At 44.1% G+C, this 21957-nt stretch overlaps 1 protein-coding gene across 2 annotated transcripts; it reads left to right on the top strand.

Moving 5' to 3' along the window:
* Nucleotides 1-2767: 2767 nt before the first annotated feature.
* vwf (von Willebrand factor) lies at nucleotides 2768-21518 on the top strand. Of its 2 annotated transcripts, XM_085779256.1 has the most exons (51): nucleotides 2768-2911; nucleotides 3187-3289; nucleotides 3410-3618; nucleotides 3946-4067; nucleotides 5075-5294; nucleotides 5381-5503; nucleotides 5593-5704; nucleotides 5798-5844; nucleotides 5946-6082; nucleotides 6192-6330; nucleotides 6632-6732; nucleotides 6831-7026; nucleotides 7107-7322; nucleotides 7421-7667; nucleotides 7747-7844; nucleotides 8448-8599; nucleotides 8694-8797; nucleotides 8879-9017; nucleotides 9134-9268; nucleotides 9629-9775; nucleotides 9900-10040; nucleotides 11102-11200; nucleotides 11296-11452; nucleotides 11830-11997; nucleotides 12112-12247; nucleotides 12376-12685; nucleotides 12782-13964; nucleotides 14060-14164; nucleotides 14365-14508; nucleotides 14606-14749; nucleotides 14868-15032; nucleotides 15197-15243; nucleotides 15348-15525; nucleotides 15709-15950; nucleotides 16069-16258; nucleotides 16359-16700; nucleotides 16792-17030; nucleotides 17252-17354; nucleotides 17480-17551; nucleotides 17799-17903; nucleotides 17994-18199; nucleotides 18288-18437; nucleotides 18544-18660; nucleotides 18972-19152; nucleotides 19465-19505; nucleotides 19604-19720; nucleotides 20029-20127; nucleotides 20537-20665; nucleotides 20772-20811; nucleotides 20908-21005; nucleotides 21199-21518. In XM_085779256.1, the coding sequence occupies exons 1-51, from the start codon at nucleotides 2782-2784 to the stop codon at nucleotides 21382-21384; spliced, it is 8511 nt and encodes a 2836-aa protein (XP_085635382.1). In that variant the 5' UTR covers nucleotides 2768-2781; the 3' UTR covers nucleotides 21385-21518. The 2 variants fall into 2 exon arrangements, with proteins under 2 accessions (XP_085635382.1, XP_085635383.1); XM_085779257.1 differs by lacking the exon at nucleotides 2768-2911 and having other exon boundaries at nucleotides 3187-3288; nucleotides 3408-3618.
* The last annotated feature ends 439 nt before the right edge of the window (nucleotides 21519-21957 follow it).

Here is a 21957-nt window from a genome sequence, read left to right as displayed (position 1 = left end):
CTCTCTGCTTTTCACGTGCATGTCACTTATTGCTAGCCTCGTAAACCAGCCTCTCGCGGAAATGCATTTCATTTCATTTCATTTCTTGGGAGGGTCTGGCCTCATCCCCCCTGCAAGCGTTTGGGGTGGGCGGGAGCTGGGCGGGAGTAGCGGTTTAATAGCTTTGGTAGTAGCGTTGACAGACAACCCCATTCAGCCAATCAGCAAGTTGGTGTAGTGACGGGGCTTTGCACTGATAGGACTACACAAATATACACAACATAACATTGTATGTTATTTACCGCTCTATTGATTGATTTCTCGCCAGCTTCTTTGTAAACAAATGCACATGGTATGGACGAGGGTTAGCAAAACAGCGGAAAAGTACCGGACTTACATAGTTCCTCTTTAAAGTGAAGGAATCCACAACCCTTTTTCGAATATTTTTCATACATTCATTTAACACTTTTAGGAGTCAAGAAACATACGGAGACATTGCAGAGAAGAGTAAGATTTACTGTACTTTGGAAAGATACAGCAAAACGAGGCAGGTTCGTGAACACATACACTGAATTATGGTACAAGTGTTGCCCCTTGTGTCTGGAAAGGTCTTCACCAATTGTAGACCTTTCCTAATTTCTTATATTTGACAAGGCCATTCTCCTATCTTCAGGTTCTTTTCTTGGAGTTACTTCGTCATCCTAACCAACCTGATTTGGCAATGGTCCAAGAGGTCTATTTTTACACATCAGAGTCAGCCCCTGAGTTCCCATTGGATGCATCTGCTGGGTGATCATTACCTGATTTATGAGCTTAGCACCTGCCTCAGTTACTAAACTCTTAAAAAAAGTTTGAATACATTTCAGTCAATCATTTCGCCCCTTTAATAATACGAATTGGTGTTGTATTTTATATCGTTGGAAAGCATAGTCACCTCACCTCTACGATGAGGTGCAGCTTGTGGATCGTGCATTCATGGAATGAGCAACACAGCTAAACATGTGGGTAGCAGTACCCCCAAAAAACGTGCCAAAAAATACCCTTCAGAGTACCTTCAGAATTTAGGAGTTGAGAGGATGGAGTGGCCTGTCGTGAGTCCAGACCTCAACCCAATTGAGCACTTGGTGGGATCAGCTTGGGTGTGCTGTATGTGCTAGAGTGACCAACACAACCACACTGGTTGACCTTCAATAACTAAGCATTTAGTTTGTGAAGGATCATAGAAACAAGTTTAATAATAGAAATAACATTAAAAAGTAGGTGAGATAGTTCTAGAAGCCCTTGGTTCACATGGGCACGACTGCAGGGACACTTTGTCAGGGTTTGAAGGGGGCTGGACCCAAATGCAGACACGAACCAGCACAGGTGAGTGATTCCCAGGAATTTATTGAGGCAACAATTAGGGACAACAGCCAACATAACTGACTGGTCCTCCTGACCATAGACTGTATATAAAAGGTCCTGACACACTTAATGCAACCATGCCATTGTTACGGACTGTGTTTGACTGATGTCCACGTCAATGCTTTTGACATGTTGGGACAACTTATACCTTTATCATATCACCATTAGTATATTAAGCTAGATGGCAGTGTAGCTTTACTCAACATTAACCTTAGGAGAGAACTTATAAATGAGAATAGCTGATATAAAATACAGAGCCTTTAAATTATTGTAACAAGGCACACTAGCTATATCAAAGTAGAATTGATTAGGCATTTATTTGGATACACAACACTGAAGCTTTAGTTGTTATAGATATTAAAGAACACCATGTTTATGTTTTGGAGATGGTGACACTGATTGGGAATGTTTTTGTTTGGAGGCATTATCCACTCCTTCTCTGTCATTGTCCTTTTTCCAGATGATCATTGAATGTTGCACCTGAGATTGTTGATCCATACACGTTCCCAGTGTGTGTGTGTGTGTGTGTGTGTGTGAGTGAGTGAGAGTGAGTGTGTTTATGTTTGTGTAATTTTAGCACAGATTAGTCATGTGTTTGTCCATGTGACACCACCAAGACGTGTTATTGCGTGAGCTATCTCCAGTAAGTGTGTTTTCTACAAGAATTGTTTGGGTTGGCGCCGATACAGATCCGTACGTGTAGACTAATCACTCAGCCAGGCGATCAGTGGGCATATCCTGGTATTGTCCTGCTGAATCTGTTTGATGGTGTCAGTCTGCCAGCACAGAGCTGTGGACAGAATGATATTCTGCCCTTCTTGACATAACCTGGTGAGGGGAGGTGCCTTCTTGGAAAGTCAACGAGGGGTTGCTATAAAATAAAATTTCCAGTGTGGCTGGGTGTCTGTGTGTGTGATAAAGTGTTTGAGCCTTTTCCTCAGTTTAGCTTATGTTTGACACAGACCATCACATAAAATCATCATGCCCTGACTGGGCAATTTGAACGTTTGATTTGGATTGTGTTCTCTCATTTTTTTTTGTTTTTTTTTACTTAATTCTGTGAATTTGCTAAGTCTGGAGCCATGGAGGTAGGACTAACTTGATTTTGGAGAACTGAGCACTAAGCACAGAATAATGAGATGTTTAGACATTAGAGTACAATGTTGGTGTAGGTGAAGGTGATAATGTACAGCATATCTCTATGTGTGTTTCCAGGTGTGCATGAGGAGGTATTTGCAACAAATCTGGGTTCTCCTGCACCTGACAGGTGTGTGACATTCAAATTCTTTGTGATCTTCAAACGTAACACTGCATACAATATTTCATGGATGATTTCCTCTTCCCACATTCAATTGTGTATTGTTTTATTGTGTGTGTCCAGCCTGTGTTGCGGCGGGTATGACAGGCAGGTGCAGTCTGTTCGGACGACACCACGTTCACACGTTTGATGGGGTTTTGTATGAGTTTCCTGGAGACTGCAGCTATCTGCTGGCTGGGGACTGCCACCATCACTCCTTCACACTCCTGGGTGAGTCATACTCAGACGATTCAATGCATGAACAAAACAGATTTGAATTCTAATAGTATCTGAATCTCATTCTGTGCAGTGCAATGTGCATGGGTTTAATAGTGTGATCTATGTTAAAACAGTGAATGTACTGGCAGTAATATATTAGACCATCAAAATTTGAGTTCAAAGTTTACCTTTGCGTTTAATTTTATGTGAACCAAAGTACAGCTTTGTTTGCTTCAGTCTATTTTGGTTTGATATGGCATAAAAACTAACATATTGCGTATCTGCAGGGGATTTTATGAATGGCAAAAGAACAGGAGTCACTCTGTTTCTGGGAGATGCCTGGGAGCTGCACCTGTCTGTTGATGGACGGCTCACACAAGGAGAAAAAAGGTCATAGAAAGTCAAAATTGTCGTGCAAAAACCAATACTTATGTGCGTTCATGTTGTTTGATTTCCAAAAAAATAGTCAGCTAAGAGTTTGAGGATTGATGTGTGTCTTCTTTCATGTAGACTGTCTCTGCCATATGCATCCCACGCTGTGTTTGCGGGCTCTGAGCTGGGCTTTTACAAGCTCTGGAGTGAGGAGTTTGGCTTCACTGTTACTATTGATAACGCAGCCAACATCGCTGTGACACTGACCAAGCACCATGCCAACCACACCTGTGGCCTCTGTGGGAACTTCAACTCTGTATCAGCTGATGAGTATACCGCTCAAGAGGGTAGGTGCATGTGAGGGGAAATGGGTAGAGTTAAAATTCCGTTCCTGTGCACCTCTTGGGACGTGTGGATGTTTAAGTGTGAGGAGAAATCAGGAAGGGACTATTATTACTGGAATTTAGGTCACCAGAAGTCAGCAACAGGAAGAATAGCAACTAAGTACAGGAAAAGATAACATGGTGAAAGAAAGCGAAACATTAGTGTTAGGATGAGATTAAGGATAGATCTGTCAACCCATTTATGTGTTCCCACTGTTAAACTGCACAAATTGACTCCACATGGATAATTCAGATTTCATTTGTTCTTTGCCGAACTATTTTTATTTTCAGGATTCCTAACAGAGGACAGTTTTGACTTTGCAAATTCATGGGCAGTGAAGGGGGCTGATCAGTCATGTCGACGTGTCTCAAAGCTCAACCTGTCCTGTAACACCACCAAAGGCACTTCAGCGGTGAGGAGACGAATTTTGACTTTGTAAATCATAATTAAGCTTGGTCAGTCTTATGGATAATCAAGCCATAATGAAAATGTTGGACCTGTATGTAAAAACTCTGTGGTGATATGGCAGAACTGTGAATATTGTGTTAAATATCTAATTGGATTTAATACGAAATGGTAAAACTGTGGTCCAAGTATTAAAATCTCATGGGATACGTGACCACAATGGTGAATGTGCCAGCCATGAACTGCAAAACATTCTCAAACACTCTGCTGCATGTTATTGCCAGTCTTTCCTCTACCTTAACCTCCGGTCATCTCTCTACTTTCAGTTCTCTTTTATGATCATAATGATCATAGTTGTGTCAAACATTTGACTTACAATGGTGGGAATGGGCTTTACATATACAGTACAGTATACGGCAAATGAACGCAAGGGCCATTACCGTATGCTGCAGTGGGGACAAGCCTGCAAGCTCAGATCTGACTGATATGGGTGCCTTACCTAATGTGTATACTGTAGTGGCTGTGTGTGTGCTGATATGAAAAGGAGTAGCCAGTTTTAGCAAGAATAATTTGTAACGCAAAAAAGCAGCATTTCCTTCATTGCAATCTGACACATATCTTGTGTCACTATCAAATATCTAAGTACTATAACAAGGTCAATGATATCCTTGCAGATATATATTAGAGTATTTTATATTAATTTCAATAATTCTCATTGACTTCTCTCTGTTTGATCTTTAACCTGTCAAAATCCTGTTTTCATTTTGGTGACACCAGCAGCGTTTGTCTTGTCGTTGTTGTCATAGATTCTTTAGTCCATCTTAAAACCTACTCACTAAATGTCATTCTGCTAATCCATTATTCCTCATTTACATGAGCTGACAAGACACAAAGGCTGATAACATGACAAGAATACAAATATTTGAATGAATCACCAACAATCAAGACACAAAGAAGTATGAAGCCTGACAACTACTAAAAGTAACTTTTGTGTGTGTGTGTGTGTGTGTGTAGATTTTGTCCAGCTGCTCTGTGTTGCAGACCTCCAGTGTTTTTCTGCATTGTGCCCACCTGGTTTCTCCCGACGCGTTCCTGTCGCTGTGTCAGGAGGAGGCGTGTCACTGTGGCCACAAGGACGTAGAAGACTGCTACTGTCCAATCTTGCTCGAGTACGCACGCACATGCCAAGCCCATGGGGTACTTCTACGAGGCTGGCTTGAGGAGAGCCAGTGCTGTAAGTTTGTCAGTGTGTAAAACATACAGTAACAGCAGGCCATAGGGTTACATCAGTGATCTAATTGTGTGTTTGCGTATGTATAGTCCCGAAGTGTCCGATTGGGATGCAGTACAGTGAATGCACCAAGTCCTGCTCTACAACGTGCCACAGTCTCAACATCCAGGAGGTCTGCAAGGAGGAGTGTGTGGACGGCTGCACATGTCCTGGTAACCTCCCTCCTCCTCACTACCTCTCCCTCCTTCTCTCTTTGTCTCTTTGTTACATGCAGTTGTAACATTGTGCGTTTGTGTTTCAGTGGGGAAGGTTTTGGATGGGAATCGCTGTGTGGAGGTGTCTGAATGTTCCTGTGTGCACATGGGAAGACATTTCCCTCCAGGATCCACCATCTCTCAGGACTGCAACACCTGGTGAGACAGCACAAGGCGTGCCCAAATAATTGCATAAGTGCGTTAAAAAAAAAGCTTCCAGTTTGTCTCTAAAGTGTCTAAACTGTTCTGCAGCGTGTGTCGTCACGGCTCTTGGGAATGCACCAATGAAGGCTGCCCCGGTGAGAGAGGCCTGCAGTAGTAATCAATACATTAATACATACATTAATAAAGTCCTGGGTTGCTTGTATTTGGTGGTTATGTCTTTGCTGTCTGTGTGAAGGTGAGTGTTTGGTGGTGGGCCAGTCTCACTTCAAGACCTTCGACAACAAGTTCTTCACCTTCAGTGGCCACTGTCAGTACCTGCTGGCAAAAGACTGCAAAGAAAGCCAATTTTCTGTCATCATCGAGAACGTGCAGGTAATGAGCGTGTGTTTTTAACTGCCAGACATTTCTCGCTCTCCCTCTGTCACTTCGATTCCACTAATCGCTCATAATTCTTTTGCTATTTATTGATGTTGTGACTCAGTGTGCAGATGATCAGGATGCCGTTTGCACACGCTCAGTGACGCTCACCCTGCCCTCGCTGGAGGACATGACAGTGAAGCTGAAGCACGGAGGCGTTGTCTCTGTCAACGGCATGGACATCCAGACCCCGATGCATCATGGTATGTGACTTTGATAGATGAGTGGATAAGAGTCTTCATATTCCCTCTTCAATAATATGATACAGGGAAATATACTTGGAACTTGTGATGCTTGAAATTGCCATATTGTGTGTTTAAGTGCTTCATCCCACATATCAACATGGAATAAGAAATGGCTGATTTGAATATTCTGTGTCAACCTTTCTTAACACAAACTTGTCATCATCAACCATTTTATTTGAAATAAAATGTTAAGTTTGAATATATTGTGGTTTAAATCGCCTGCAATAAAGTTGAATTGAATTCAACTTGTATCTCACAGGCCGTCTGCATATCCTGAGATCTGTCCAGTCTTCTGTCCGTGTAAAGTTTGGAGATGACCTCCGTCTAGACTGGGATGGGCGTGGCCGGGTGCTCTTAAAGGTTGTGTATGTTTACTGATTACAGATGTAATTGGCCGTGATGCGTGTGTGAAAAGGATAAGCTAACTACTGTATTGGAATCTGTCTACCCCCCCCCAGCTGGAAACCCAGTGGGCGGGGCAAACCTGTGGTCTCTGTGGCAACTTCAATGGTAACCAAGGTGATGACTTCCTGTCTGGTTCTGGACTGGTAGAGGCAGCACCTCAGGCGTTCGGCCAGTCCTGGAGGATTAATGGAGACTGTGAATCCACACACAAACATGAGAGTGATCCATGTGCCACTAACCCCAAAAGAGGTATACACACTCACGTACTGTAGGCACATGTCACCCAAAATACAACTAAACTCAACATCTAACCCTCCAATACCTTTCAGTGCATTTTGCAGAAGAGGCATGTGCGATGATGATGTCAGACGTGTTCAGTGCGTGCCACTTTCTGGTGAACCCCGCTCCGTTCCAGCGTTTCTGTCGCTATGACGTGTGCGCGTGTGTGGACGGTGAGGAGTGCCTGTGCTCTGCTCTGTCCGCCTACGCAGCTGCCTGCTCTGCCAGAGGAGTTCTGCTCAACTGGAGGTCTCCCTCACTCTGTGGTAACTCATTTCTAGCATACAAAACACTATTTTTAACATATAAAGACAAAGCTCAACTGAGAGCAGGTGACTAATCAGTGGGGGTTTGATTTTGTCAGCGCTCGAGTGCCCTGCAGGCCAAGTGTACAAGGCCTGTGGGAGTGCGTGCGACCAGACGTGCCGTGCTCTGTCGGGGGCTGAAGCTGGTTGTGAAGGAGAGAAGGTGTGTGAGGAGGGTTGTTTCTGTCCTGCTGGAAAGTACCTGAACGAAAAAGGGGAGTGTGTGACGGCTGACCTGTGCTCCTGTCTGCATGATGGAGAGCTCTACCAGCCTAGTGACGTCTACGCAGATCACAACAGCATCTGGTTAGTGTCTATGCGTATATGTATTCAAAAATAAATCTAATTATAGCATCTTAATTTACTTTTTTGTTTGTGTGTGTAGCTACTGTGAGAATGCCTCCATGCGCTGTAGCTCTGCCGAAATGAGTGATAACATGCTGTCCGACCTCTTCTACGACGACGACCTGGCTCCGTCCAGAGGTACAATTACAATACTTTAGTACTTGAGTTAACACATCTTTATTTTTTCATTGTGCTTCTTGACTTGTGTCCGTGTTGTAGCTGTATTTCATGTGTTTATAACAGGACAGCGTCCAGTGACATTAATTATTCAAACAAATAAAAAGATGGCTGCACCAGATTTAGCAAGAACACAAATTTCCATATGTAGTCCTTGACATAAAGACAGACATCATAAATAGACATCAGTGCAGGTTGAACAGTTGAACAGTTCAGGGTACATTGATAACAGCAATCATAAGACTAAGGATTTTAAAAAAATCATCATGATTAAATTTCAAAGTGCAATTTCAAATATGGTGAACACAGGTGCCCATCACCTAAAAAAACCGGGAGGTACACACTGCCCAGTGCATAATGCATTCAATCTAACAGGTTTTCACTACAGTTTCCTTATGGGGGTACATTAAATACAACGAACCTCACAATTCGAAAATCTACATAAGGTGCAACTTTAGTCCTATCAGTAAATAAGTCTTCTTTAGTCCTGTTAATGTAAGTTAAAGGGCTATTAAATCAATTTAATGTAAATCAACTACATGATGGTGTTTTTTTTGTATGCAGAGCGGCGGTCTGCCCAGTGCCCTCCGCCATTAGTTCGTGCAGAGTGCAACGCCGGCGGAAAAGGCCTGGAATGTGCCAGGACCTGTCAGAACCTGGACCTTCCCTGCGTCAGCCTCTCGTGCATCTCCGGCTGCCTCTGTCCACCCGGCACGGTGGGTGTGTGCATGTGTGTGGTTGTGTGTGTTTGCAGATAAAGCACTTCTCATCTCAGACTTAAATAGTGATTGACTCGTGAATTGATTTCAGGTACGTCACCGCAGAGACTGCATTGCACCGGAGCAGTGTCCCTGTTACCATAACAACAGGCCATATCCATCAGGAGCAACCATCTCTGTGGACTGCAACACCTGGTAAAGTGATGGCTTGCGTTTCGTGGCTATGAAAGGTAATACCTCCACTTTGCTTGCTTAACAGCCTTTTCGGTTTTGCAGTGTGTGCGAGAAAAGAAAGTGGCAGTGCACAAAGAAGTTGTGTGATGGCGTGTGCCGCACTGTTGGGGAGGGCCATTACATCACGTTTGATGGCTTCAAGTACTCCTTCCCTGGCCTCTGCCAGTATGTTCTGGTCCAGGTAAGACAGAGAGACCTCAAAAGAGTTTCAGGGTGGTACAGAGAATGACATTAAAATCGAAAATAGATGATTTATCTTCTCTATTTACTACTTTTCTCTGCTTTCACTGTCAACAGGACATGTGTAATGGAGAGGAGGGTTCATTCAGAGTGCTGGTTGAGAACGAGGCCTGTGGCATTGTTGGACATCGCTGTGCAAAAGCTATCACAGTCTTCTACCAGGGAGGGTTGATTGTAATGCAACATGGAGAGGTAACGCACTCAGGTCGCAACACATATACCCATACCAGCTCTCAAACATGCATGTACTGGTAATTTCATGGCATTTGTTATGTCAAGTCCATAGTGGTCAGCCCACACTGATTTAAAAGACCCCAAAATACTGTGGCAATTGTGAGTCATCTGACAAACATGAACAAAACTTCTTAAAATTGCAACTTTATTCCCTCATAAGTCACAATTTGACCAAAAAGCATACTACTTAATACTTAATAAACATTACAATGGGCTTCAGTCATTGAAAGATTAATTGTAGGTGTGTTCCTTTAAAATATGTGAAAATTCATTTGATTTTATTCACATGCATTTTTCATATTGTCATACTTCACACAGGTGAAGATGAAGAAGCCGGTGCTGCAGGGCTCACAGGTGGAGATCATCCGATCTGGTCAGTTTTACACTGTGCTGCTGGGGAAAGACATTTCCCTCAGCTGGGACAAGGGAACCCATCTCCTGGTCCACATTTCAGCCACTTACAGGGTACTCATATCAAAACACTACAGTACTTTGAACTGGTGAAATATATATATATATTTTTTCCATTCACAGTATTTTATATGAAACGTTTTCCTTTTTGTTTGTTTGTACATCATATTTTGTTTAGGGCCGGGTGTGTGGTTTGTGTGGTAACTTTGATGGAAATGTCAACAATGACTTGATGAGCAGTAACAACCAACTGGAGGTGGACTCCCCCCACTTTGGGAATTCCTGGAAGGTCGTTCCCAGCTGTGCTGATGTAACAGAGGTACAATTTTAAATTATGAATAACATCTTTTCTCCTGATGCTTGGTGTCATTTAATCTGTCTATTTTTTATATTTCTGCTGTCACTGCTATACAACAAAAACTCCCTTCATATACATATACATATACACACACATACACATATAGTATATAAGATTGAATCAAAACATTTCTTTCCAGACACAATGTCCTTGTTGCTCTGGATAATCAACAATTTTCACTAGAACTGCTTTCTTTTGATGAAATTATCCCAGGTAGTTTTTACTCATTTGTAGTCAGCTACAAATTGTGCTAAATCACATGGTCACACATCAGAAACATTTTGAAAGCTGTTTTGTTCGTATAGTTATGGATGACCATCCAAAATCAGCATAGTCTAGATTATCTTATTAATTATTAAAAATTCTCATTTTAACCATATTTTCGATGTTGAATCTTCTATTTGCTTAGTTAAAGCAGAAGTAAGTGATATATTTGTGTTAATATAAGTCTTAAATAGTTATATCTTCCGACAGCAATCACTTACATAGAGTGTTTGGACTGAAACACGGGTCTGTCAGTCACTCTGCTCTGCTCTGAGCCGAAGAGAAAACATTTATCGTATCCTACAGTTTTTATCCAATGAGGAGAGAGAACGGCATGCAGGGCTGTGTGTGCAGCCAAGGAACGCCGTGAATGTGGCGACGTAGGGACGAGGACTGTTATGGTGCGTTCAAGGAAACTCGTATTTTTCCGACCGTGAAGTGGTACCAGGTCGATCTGGTACGAGTTGGAAGTTACGAGTGGCCGTTATAGTGACTTTCACCGGTAAAACAGGTCGGAAAAACACGAGTGGGTTGCCTGAAACGCTACAAAGTAGCGTAAGTTGTGACTTGAAGCTGTAATTTACGATTTCAAAAGCCTGGAACGCAGCATTAGCGAAAACGACCGGACCACTTACTTCTGCTTTAAAGTTTATATTCTTACTTCCTGTTAATGTATAAAATTAATGTGTAAAAGCTTGATTATAAGACTGAATAATTTAGAGTAACTCAGTGCACTAACAAGTGTCTTGTCCGTGTAGGTACCGGCTCCTTGTAGCAACAACATTGTCAAGTTGGTAACAGTAGAGCAGTCATGTCGTGTCATCACTGGTCCCCTCTTCAAAGGATGCAACGGTCAGGTGAGTGTGATTCCAGACATGTTAGATATCCCACGACACAACGTTCATTGTTTATGCACTTGGGCTTTTCTTTACGTTTTCCCGTGTGTCTCTAGGTGGATGCAGAGCCGTACGTGGAGATGTGTGTGGAAGCAGCATGCTCTTGTCCCTCAGTGGGCGACTGTGCATGTTTCTGTGATGTCATCGCGGCTTACGCACAAGCTTGTTCAGAAAGGGACGTACATATCAGCTGGAGATCCAATGATCTTTGCCGTGAGTGTGAACAATTTATTGTACTGTATCATCTTTCATTATATTTAACTGTTATGAACAGCAGACATTGTCTCTCATGTTTTAAATTAATCATCATAATGATTATCATGGCTGCTTGACAAAGCTGAACCAGCAGACAATGTCTGTCAAAATCAAATGGTCTGAAACGTTGAATATTAATTGTTGTGAAAGTCTTGAACAAAACAGATTCAGACTCAGAATTATCGTTTTGGCTTTTGTTCACTCAATTGATACTTAACCAGACACTGAGAGACCTGAGTGAAGATTAACTACGGTATTAACTATTAACCAATTTCACCGGACATTCAGTAAAAAGACTTTTGATGTGAATTGAGCTTCTTCTTTTTTTTTCTTAGCCATTAGCTGCGAGGAGCTGAACCCCAGGGCTCCGGGTGGTGGGGAAGAGTTATGCCAGTGGAGGTTTAATACTTGTGGCCCAGCCTGCCCAGTCACCTGCCAGCACCCAGAACCCCTCCACTGTTCGCTCTCATGTGTGGAGGGTTGCCATGCCTACTGCCCCCCAGGTGCCAAACATAGTCCCTCGCATACAACACTTACACATTTATGCATGCAGCATCTCAATACAGACTTAAATAGATTTAGTTTGATGCATTCTTTAAAAAACTTTTTTCTCTAAGGCCAACTGCTGGATGAGGTGGCGATGCGTTGCGTAGATCCCTCTCAGTGTCATGTGTGTATCCATGAGGGTCAGAGAATCTCCCACGGCAACAAGGTCATCCTGAACAACGATGATCCAGATCACTGCCAAATATGGTAATACCGCATCAGAGCACTCAGAAATAAGTCTGTAAATGTTTTAACTGCTATTTAATAGTTACCATAATGACTTTATGATTTGATTATTTGCACATTTTAAGATGCTTTTTCTTCCTTTTCTGTAGTCACTGTGACAACAACACCCTCACCTGTGAAGCGTGTACCTCCCTCGCCATGTTCACCACCCCCACACCAACACCCTATTATGACTTATCCACAACCATGCCCTTCACCACCTTAATGCCCGAGGGCATGTGTGACCGCGCCATGGATCTGGCGTTCCTGTTGGACGGTTCGGAAGCCCTGACTGAAGATGAATTTCAGGCAGCCAAAGACTTTATACTGGGAGTGGTTGAACGGTTTCGCATGGGCTCAGCTCACACTCGAGCCACAGTGTTGCTTTACCACTCTGGAGTGAAAACATATGACCTGCAGGTAGATAAATGCTGACTTGCTTTCATTAAATGTCACAGTAAAGGTCGCCACCTGTTTGTTTCATGTCTTTTTCTTTCATACTGTATGTACGTGCAGGTTCAGAAGTGGCTCTTTAAGAAGACTGTGCGTGAGCTACATTATACAGGAGGAGATGCTGCCTTCTTGGATGAGGCTGTCAAGTATCTGGTCATCAACATCTACGATAAGAACAAGCGTGACAATGCTGGCCGCGTTGCCATCATCTTGACAGCCAGCGCCAACCCCCGACCCGTCCGCGCCTTAGTCAAGATGCTTCGCAAGAAGGCCATCACCACCCTGACTGTGGCACTGGGTCCAGGGGTAAACATGCAACAGATTAATGACATCACCAAGGCCAACCCAGAAAACAGGGAATATGTGCTCAGCAGCACAGCGGAGCTGCCTGATAATCTCTTAGACCTGACGGATCACCTCTGCACCTTGGGGATGGAGCCCGAGGGGGCCAAACCTCCGCCACCGAAGCCCACGCTGGGTAAAGCTGTCCAGGGCACGACCACCACCACCACCACTACACCTGCTCCACCCCTGGAGCCAAACCCCACAAAACAAAGTTCCCACTCACCTACAACCACCCCACCCTCTGCCCTGTCTCCCACTACCACTTCCACTTCTCAAGTCAAGGATGTGACATTCATAGTGGAGGGCTCTAAATCCGTTGGCGAGACCAACTTCAACAAGTCGCTCGTCTTCCTGGAGGAAGTTATCTCAAAGCTGGCGGAAGAGGAGGAGTTCATCCGCATCACAGTGATCCAGTACTCGGTAACCGTTACCGTGGAGATCAGCCGGTGGGAGGTGAGGCGACAGATGACGCTGCTGCATCAGCGACTGAGTGAGATTCGTTGGAGTGGCGAATCCGAGACGAACACAGACACGTACACAGGCACAGCTGTCAATAAAGCCATCCAGGAAATTACGACCGTTCAGCCTTCACGTGGCCCCACCCCACCTCAGCTGGTCTTCCTTGTGACGGAGAACCCACCTACTGACACGGTGACACGCCCACCATCCACTACCACAACCACAAATATACAAGTATACCCTATTGGAGTTGGACCAAAAGTGCGTGAGACCGACTTGCTGCCATACAGCTTCCCTCAAAGACCAATGATGGTCGACGACTACAGCCATCTGACAACCCTTGTCCACCGAATAGTCAATATCACACGCACCACGGTGAGGCCCCGCTCTCCTACGCTGCCGCCCCTGGTCCTCCCAACACTCTCCACCCTGCCACCCTCAGGTACAGAAGACACACACATACACACACTCAATTTAATCACTCAGTCCACAAGGAGTGCTCGGCCGTGATTCATTTTTGAACATCTCTTTGAGCAGTGCCATGTAAGAAGCCTGTGGACGTGTTGTTCCTCTTGAAGGCTGGAGACCAGTTTGAGGACATGAAGACGTTTGTCAAAGAGTTCATTAAGAGTTCTGACATAGGTAGGTGTGACCCAGTATTATATGTTGTCAGGTGCACTGCACCTGTCACTGAAATGACAGATGCGCGTTTAAGTTAGATTTTAAGGGTTGCCTGCAGCTGTGATTAAAGCTGAAACAACTCTGGATGTATTTGGGTTAAGCCGCAGTTTGGAAAATTATTATGTTGATTGAGTTATTTAACTCAATGTGTCTATGTGCAGGGCTGAATGGCACTCAGGTGAGTGTGGTTCAGTATGGAGACACCAACACAGCAGAGTTCACCTGGAAGGATGAACAGAGCACCTCACACCTCCTGAACTTGGTTGAGAGCACACCTCGCAGGACCACTGCTGCTCCCGCGCTAGGTAATGGATGAACACACACACACACAAACACACACACGAAGACACATTATAGCAAACACAAATTCACACACAGACTCACTGTTCCGTCTATGCGCAGGGTCCGCTTTGCAGTTTGCTGTGAAGGCGTCCATCTCACCAGTCAGTGGCGGAAGAGTGGGTGTACCAAAAGCTGTGGTGATGCTGGTGACGGACAAATCAGCTGATGATGTCAAAGAGGCAGTTAACGAGGCGCTGGCAGCAGGTAATTAAGACGCCATGAAAAAGATCTGATGCATCGGCTGAAAATTCCGTTGGCGCGTTTCCATCCTTCATCCTCCTCGGTTCAGTTAAATTTCACTGATAAGAGTCTTGTCCCTCAGGTGTTTCCGTGTTCCCCATCGGGGTGGGACCAGGCTATGACAGGAGCGAGCTCAGTGTGCTTGGACGCCATGGCAACCAAGACAACACATTGCATTTGAACAGCATGGATCAATTACTGATGTTGCTGACTCTGGACCATGGTTACACAGAGAGAATCTGCAGAGGTGCTGACACACACAAATACACAATTACATTGCTTTGTTTTGTTTTCTTTCCAAGAAAGTTCTGTTGCTTTCTTTAGTTTAAATAGACCAATTATAATTTCAGCAACGGTAGTGATAATATTTTATAACAGTGGATGAGATGTTATGTGCTTTGTTTTTCTCAGCTGGTCCACCAGGAGTGTGTGTGGATGATAATGGAAATGAGAGAAAAGTGAGTAATGTCTACTAAGGTGGAAAAATAGCAGTTACAGCAATATAGTGACCTTTTACAGCTGTGAGAACATCTGGATCTCTCTCTGCTCATGTGTTTTTCAGCCTGGAGAATCATGGCTGCTGGAGGATGGCTGCCACTCTCTTCTGTGTCACCCCAGTGGGGCAGTGACAGTACAGAATCACAAAGTCAGCTGTGACAGACTGGAGCCGCCAGCCTGCCGAAACAACATACCACCAATCAAAGTCCAGGAGACCTGCGGCTGCCACTGGGAATGCCCTTGTATGTATATCAAAAGGATCTACTTGATATCAAGTGCACAACTGTTCCCACTTGAGCTGTTAACCATGAATGCTGGAGAATCGCATTCCAGTCTATTTATATTGTCTATAAATAAATAACGCAATGTCCTCCTGACTCCTGCACAAACACTCTGCTCCCTCCTGCCTGCTTTTGTGTCGACAGGCATGTGCATGGGGAGCTCCACCAATCACGTGGTGAGGTTTGACGGCCTGGCGCTCAGGCTGGATGGGGAGGGACTGTGCTCCTACACGCTCCTCACTGTCAGCAGAGGAATCAGCGAAGGGTCAGAGGTCATACTCCACAGCGGACCTTGTCAGGGCTCCGAGAATTACAACCAAGTCTGCATGAAATCCATGGAAGTCAATCATGGGCCGCATAAGCTGCTGCTGAAGGACGACATGACGGTAAGCTGTGTGTGAGTGTTGCTGCCTGTGCAGACGCTGAAATTGATCATTATCTGCGAGTATATGAAGGTTTATTTACCCACTGGGTGTGTGTGCATGTGTGTGTTTGTCTGAGTAGGCAGTGATTGATCGAGAAGAGCTTGCACTGCCGTGGCGGTTCGGTGGCCTGGAGCTGGTGCGTTATGGAGGAGTGATGCTGCAGCTGAAATCAGACCACGGTTATGTCCTGACGTTCACTCCACAGAGTAATGAGTTTACCATCACACTGATGAGCTCCTCCACCACCGGCCACACTGCCGGGCTCTGCGGTAACAGAAATACGATCCCTCGTTTCTTTCTTCCTTCTATAAGAGCAGCAGAAACACAGTTGCTGTCGTGATGTATGACTGTTCTGTTTGTTTCCTCTAGGCGCCTGTGGGGAGGAGAAGGTTAATGTCCTCACTTTACGCGATGGCAGCCCGACCACCGACAAGCCTGGCTTCATCTCAGACTGGACCGTGGCTGCAGACGGAGGCGTGTGTCTGCCCAAACGGAAGGCCTTGTGTGTGTCCGGAGCAGCGATGGGATGTCAGGCCCTACGCTCTGAGGTGTTTGAACCGTGCCACGAGCACATCCCCGTCCAGGTGTTCCTCGCCAAGTGTGAGGAGCAGGCATGTGAGGAGTCAGATGTGTGCGAGCTAATTTCTGCCTACGCACGCCTCTGCAGACAGAGAGGGGTGTGTGTGGACTGGAGGAGCCCCCACCTCTGCCGTAAGTCACTTATGTGCAAATGAATCATTTGCTGCATTTTAACGGCCTGTTTGAGCCCAGACTGAAACTTTCTGCCTGGTCTGTGTTCTAGCATTGCAGTGCCCCGGCTCCATGGAGTATGATGCATGTCGGACCGGTTGTGTAGACGACTGCGATAGCATACAGGCGTTGCCTGGTGACTGGTCGGTTGCCAGGGGTAACGGGTCATCCTGTATGGACACGCCTACCGAGGGCTGTTTCTGTACTGGGGGGATGGTTTTGCATCATGGACAGTGTGTGTCGCCAGAAGCGTGCACGCAGTGCGTCGACCCCCACGGACACACACACATGGTGAGTCGCACAAGAAGACAAGGAAAACATGACTGACCGTGTGAGGGAATGATGCAAAATTAATTAAACTCTTAATCACAGAAAAAGGCATGCCAATAGAATATAATGGAGTGACTTAAGTCTTCACCATTAAAGTGTGCTGTGAGTGCCCTCTAGTGTTTATTTCTAATGCAAGCAAATACTGCAATTAAAAGGAACATGGTTTGCTTCTGTTTTTACAGTATATGCAGAGTTGGGTACCAGATGAGAACCCATGTCAGATTTGCATGTGTTTGGACCAACAACACATCAACTGCACTGCCCGGCCTTGCAACGACATCAAGCGTAAGCACCATTGCTTATTGAAGCTCACTGTGTGCTTCCTGTGTTTCCTGGTATTGTGCAGCCAGCATCATTTTTTGAATTGTCTTGAGTTTAGATGTTATTTAAAATGAAGTGTGTGTGTTTAGGTCCAGTTTGTGGAGCCTGTGAGATCCTGAAGGAGAAGAGAGAAACCAAGTGCTGCCCAGAATATGAGTGTGGTATGTGGAAAATTGCACATGCATAAGGGGATCCTATTCCAGCCCTATCAACAGAACTGTCAGTGTTCAATATGTGATGAATGTGAGATACAGGTCGATAAGGTCGGTTACTGCAATAGACAAATTAACCTGTGGAAAAAAACCCTGTAGCACCTTCACTACAGAGATTTAATAGAGCTTAAACTTTAATCATTTCACATAAGGAATAAGATTGGTGCCCTGACTATCTCTCTCTGTGACTTTCCAGTGTGTGATCTGGTGAATTGTGATCTACCTGAAGTGCCACGCTGTGATGACGGTCAGACTGTGGTTCTGAAAAACCCTGGGGAATGTCAGCCAGTACACGAGTGCGGTAAGCAATTCACTCACTCACTCTCTGTGATGTCCAATCTGGTAAATATACAGAAATAACTTATCTCTCTTCATCTCTTTTCTGTCTCAGTCTGCAAAAAGGAAGAGTGCACCCTTCAAGCCCCCCCTACTTGCCCCCCATATCGCAAACTGTCAGTGAAAAAGACAAAGTGCTGTGACGTTTACGAATGTTTGTGCAGCTGCCAGAACTCCACCCGCACCTGCCCACCTGGGTTCAGCACATCCACCTCTACCAATGAATGTGGCTGCACAGAAACCAGCTGCCTGCCGGACAAGGTGAGTCTGTGTGTCGGTTGCATCTTTCACCGCATAAGTTTCCTTTGCTTTGTCTGTGCTGATTTTCTGCTGCTGCGTGTCTCTCCAGGTGTGTGTGGTCGGTGGTGTGATTCACCCAATGGGGAGTGAATGGGAGGAGGGATGTGAGAAGTGCAGTTGCACCCAGCTGCAGGACAAAGAGACGTCTCTGCACACTGCCCAGTGTACCCCACCTGTCTGCGATCGCAACTGCCCTCAGGTGAGACACAGACACACATATACAAACGCATTAAACTTCTACAGCTGTTAACTCTCATATGTTTTATATATATTTCACTTTTTAATTTTTTTATTATGTATTTCAGGGCTCAACATACATCCCATCAAATGGAGCGTGCTGTGGGAAATGCACACCGACCAGCTGTGTGGAGTCAGACGGAGAGATGCGAGGGGACACACTGATTGGTGGAAACCTGAGACATGTATGTGTGAAGAGGAATCATATGTGCAAAAATATGTGCAGATAATGATTAATTTCCTGTAAATGTCAATGGTAGCCTTTGCAGAAATATGGTATATACAGTATGATTTATTTCTCTCCGCTCTTACACACTGTGTTTTTTCACACACAACAGTACAGTGTGTTTTTTTGTATTCATACACAACTTGCTCATAATGTGCTCTCAGGTAACAATCACACCTCTTTGGCTATAGATATTCTGATTGTAAGCACAGATTTGTTTTATTTATCTTCTTCCAACTTGATTTTAATGTGATCTGTGCTTGTTTATAGGTGGGTGAGGTGTGGCAGTCTCCAGATGATAAATGTGTTTTACACCAGTGTGTGAAAATGAAAGAAGAGGTGTTCATCTCTTCAACTAACGTCAGCTGCTCTGCCATGGACACCCCGTCCTGCCCGCTGGGAACAGAGTTACGCTGCGACACCCATGACTGCTGCCCCCACTGCCACTGTGGTAAACGCACATGCATTATGAAAAATGACATACACACCGAAAAGCATATGCAGCCAGACCATTCGGTACAGCACGTTGACATGAGTTAGCAGAACTAGCATGTGTGAGTTCATCTACCCGGATCATTTTGTCTTATACAAAATGTTTATATACCAAGTTGCAGTTGCAGTTTCTGTCCAGCAGAGGACTCTCTCATCTTGGTGCTGCCTAGTTGTCCTGAATATGACCTTAAAAAGCCTAGAGGTGAACAAACAGTATCATGTCCAGTGGATGGCAAGAAGCATATGTGTTTGTCCTTTTCTCTCTCTGCAGCTCCTATGGATGCCTGTGTCCTCAACAACACTGTGATAGGGGTAAGCCATGCACAAATGCAGTGTTGTTTCATATTACAGTAAGTTTGATACTTTGAATAGTGCTGTCAGTGATCCATCTCCATCTGTGTTTTGTGCAGGCTGGGGAGAGGATGATGATGGATGTGTGTACACATTGTGAGTGTACGGTGGAGGATGGTGTCATGAAGAAATACAAACTGTCCTGCAGGAGAATCAGCTGTCCCACGTGCCCCATGGTAACCAGTGTTGGATCTTTTTTTTTTTTTTTTTCATTATCACTGCCATCATCTATCATCATCATAGCTAACCAGTGCATTTAAAAATCATTTTCATCTGAGATCCTCTAATCGTCTGACCACATTTCCTCCCTGTTCATCATTAAATTGCAACCACATCAATATTCCATGATTCTCTCCATTCACAGAGGTAAATTTGTGAATTATTTATTTCCACAAAATGGTCCAGGCACATTTATGTTTCTGTATTTACAGTAAACTCCTTCATGTATTAACTAACATTTGTTATCCAACCATGATACTTTCAGGGATACACGCTGCAGAAGGAGGAAGATGCTTGCTGTGGTCGCTGTGTTCCCACAGCCTGTGTCATGCAAAGGCCTGATGGACAACTGATCAGTGTACCGGTGGGTGCTTTGCATAAAATACTATACCTTGCATATGAATGCTGCCACTCACAGAGAATACAAACTTCATGCTATACAATACAGCAATCACTCTTGTGTTAAAACTTCATAATAATGATCATCTCAATGTTTATACTGTATCGTTTTATCACACTTTTCATATTCTATGCACTAAACTAAAATAAACACTACACTAAATTGTATGTCATAGTATAGCATAACATTGCTTAGCTTACTATAATTTACCCTATTATATGTACAGTATTATGAGGCTATCCTATTGTATATTATACTATACTCCGCTATACAATTATAATTTTACATAACTCCAGTATATTTTAAAATGAAGAAAACAGCTTATCAGTTGCAGTGATGTGACAGACACATGTGTGCTTCTCTTTCCCTCCAGGTGAACACTACTAGTGAAGAGGGTTGCAACTTGTATACCTGTGGTCTAAACAGTAAAGGAGGTCTTGTGCTGGAGACCAAAGTGACCACCTGCCCTCCTTTTAACAAACAGGCCTGTCTGGACGAAGGGGTACGGCCACATTCGTCTCACATTATTCCCACACCTCACGCCCTTACACTGCAGTATCTCTCACCAATTTACATATTTTTCTTTTATCCCTCCTGTTTGTTTTCAGGGGAAAGTGAGCCAGATTGGAACAACCTGCTGTGAGACGTGTAAGTTGAGCTGTGTCCTCTACGTGACTGTTACACTTTTCCAAAAAAAAATGTAGGTGCTGTGATTTTAATAACAGTGTTTGTGCTTGTGTGAAGGTACGGAGCCACAGTGTCGGAGAGCCATGGGAACGCTTAACTACATTAAAGTGGATGATTGCCAATCAGAGCAGCAGATAGAACTGCACTACTGTGAGGTAAAATAGTACACACAGACTCACATGCACACAAACACACACACACACACACACACACTTTTAGAATTGATTAATACTTTTTCCCCTCAAGGATTAGCCTACAAAGTTGAATGAAATCATAATACTATCCCTCACCATCCCACCCTCTCTGTCTCTCCCTGGGGTGCTGTCCATCTGTCCGTCTGTCCGTCAGGGCAAATGTCAGAGTAAGTCCATGTACTCTCTGGAGAAGGCCGCTGTGGAGCAGGAGTGCGTGTGCTGTGCTGCTGTGGAGACCGAGCCTCTCGACGTTCCCATCCTGTGTGCCAATGGCACCCGTACACACCACACTGTCCTGTCTGTCACTTCATGTGACTGCCTGTCCAAACACTGCAGCTAGAAAGTGTGTGAGAGATTGAGAGAATGAGAGTTTATAAAATGTGGATGGTATCTGTGTATCCAAATAAAATGTACCCATATAAAACAGCAACACAAATAACAATAAAGCAAACCTACTAGTTTCTATAAGCATTACTTTTTTGGTCTGTGTTTTGTTATTATCTGATAATTACTATTAAAATGTTTCAGTTGTATACACATGACAACTGTGTTTTGTTGTTTTTTTAGGTCATATTTCTAAGTTGAAACAATTTGAAATGATGAAGAACTGCTGAATACCAATTCAGTTTATCCCTTAAACAAATAATCATACAAAAGTGGAAGTGGTGCAATGTACCGTAACTCCATTTACTCAAAAGTGCATAGAGTAGTACAATACAATTCATGACCCTGTATTACCCTGTAATAGATGAAACTATACAAATAGTATACAATGCAGTTAAGATGTGTTAATATGCAGGTTTAAATAATATAATATAATATTCTGTCTTGTATGATAATAACCCTTTATTTATTTATGCGTCACCTGTGGTGTACACCTGCAGATGGTAGGCGAGGTTCAGTTTCAGGTCTG

Source organism: Trachurus japonicus, chromosome 6 (assembly GCF_045865225.1).
Source record: "Trachurus japonicus isolate A0001 chromosome 6, Traja_1.0".
Lineage (NCBI taxonomy): Eukaryota > Metazoa > Chordata > Actinopteri > Carangiformes > Carangidae > Trachurus > Trachurus japonicus.
This window is presented reverse-complemented; position numbering and strand designations above follow the sequence as displayed.

What these genes read in the sequence shown, in the direction of transcription:
- vwf (XM_085779256.1), top strand. Translation starts at nt 2,782, where the DNA reads ATGACAGGCAGGTGCAGTCTGTTCGGACGACACCACGTTCACACGTTT. An exon ending in GCCAGTATGTTCTGGTCCAG is followed by an intron (nt 9,018 to 9,133) that starts GTAAGACAGAGA and finishes CACTGTCAACAG; the next exon opens with GACATGTGTAATGGAGAGGA. An exon ending in CATTAAGAGTTCTGACATAG is followed by an intron (nt 14,165 to 14,364) that starts GTAGGTGTGACC and finishes GTCTATGTGCAG; the next exon opens with GGCTGAATGGCACTCAGGTG.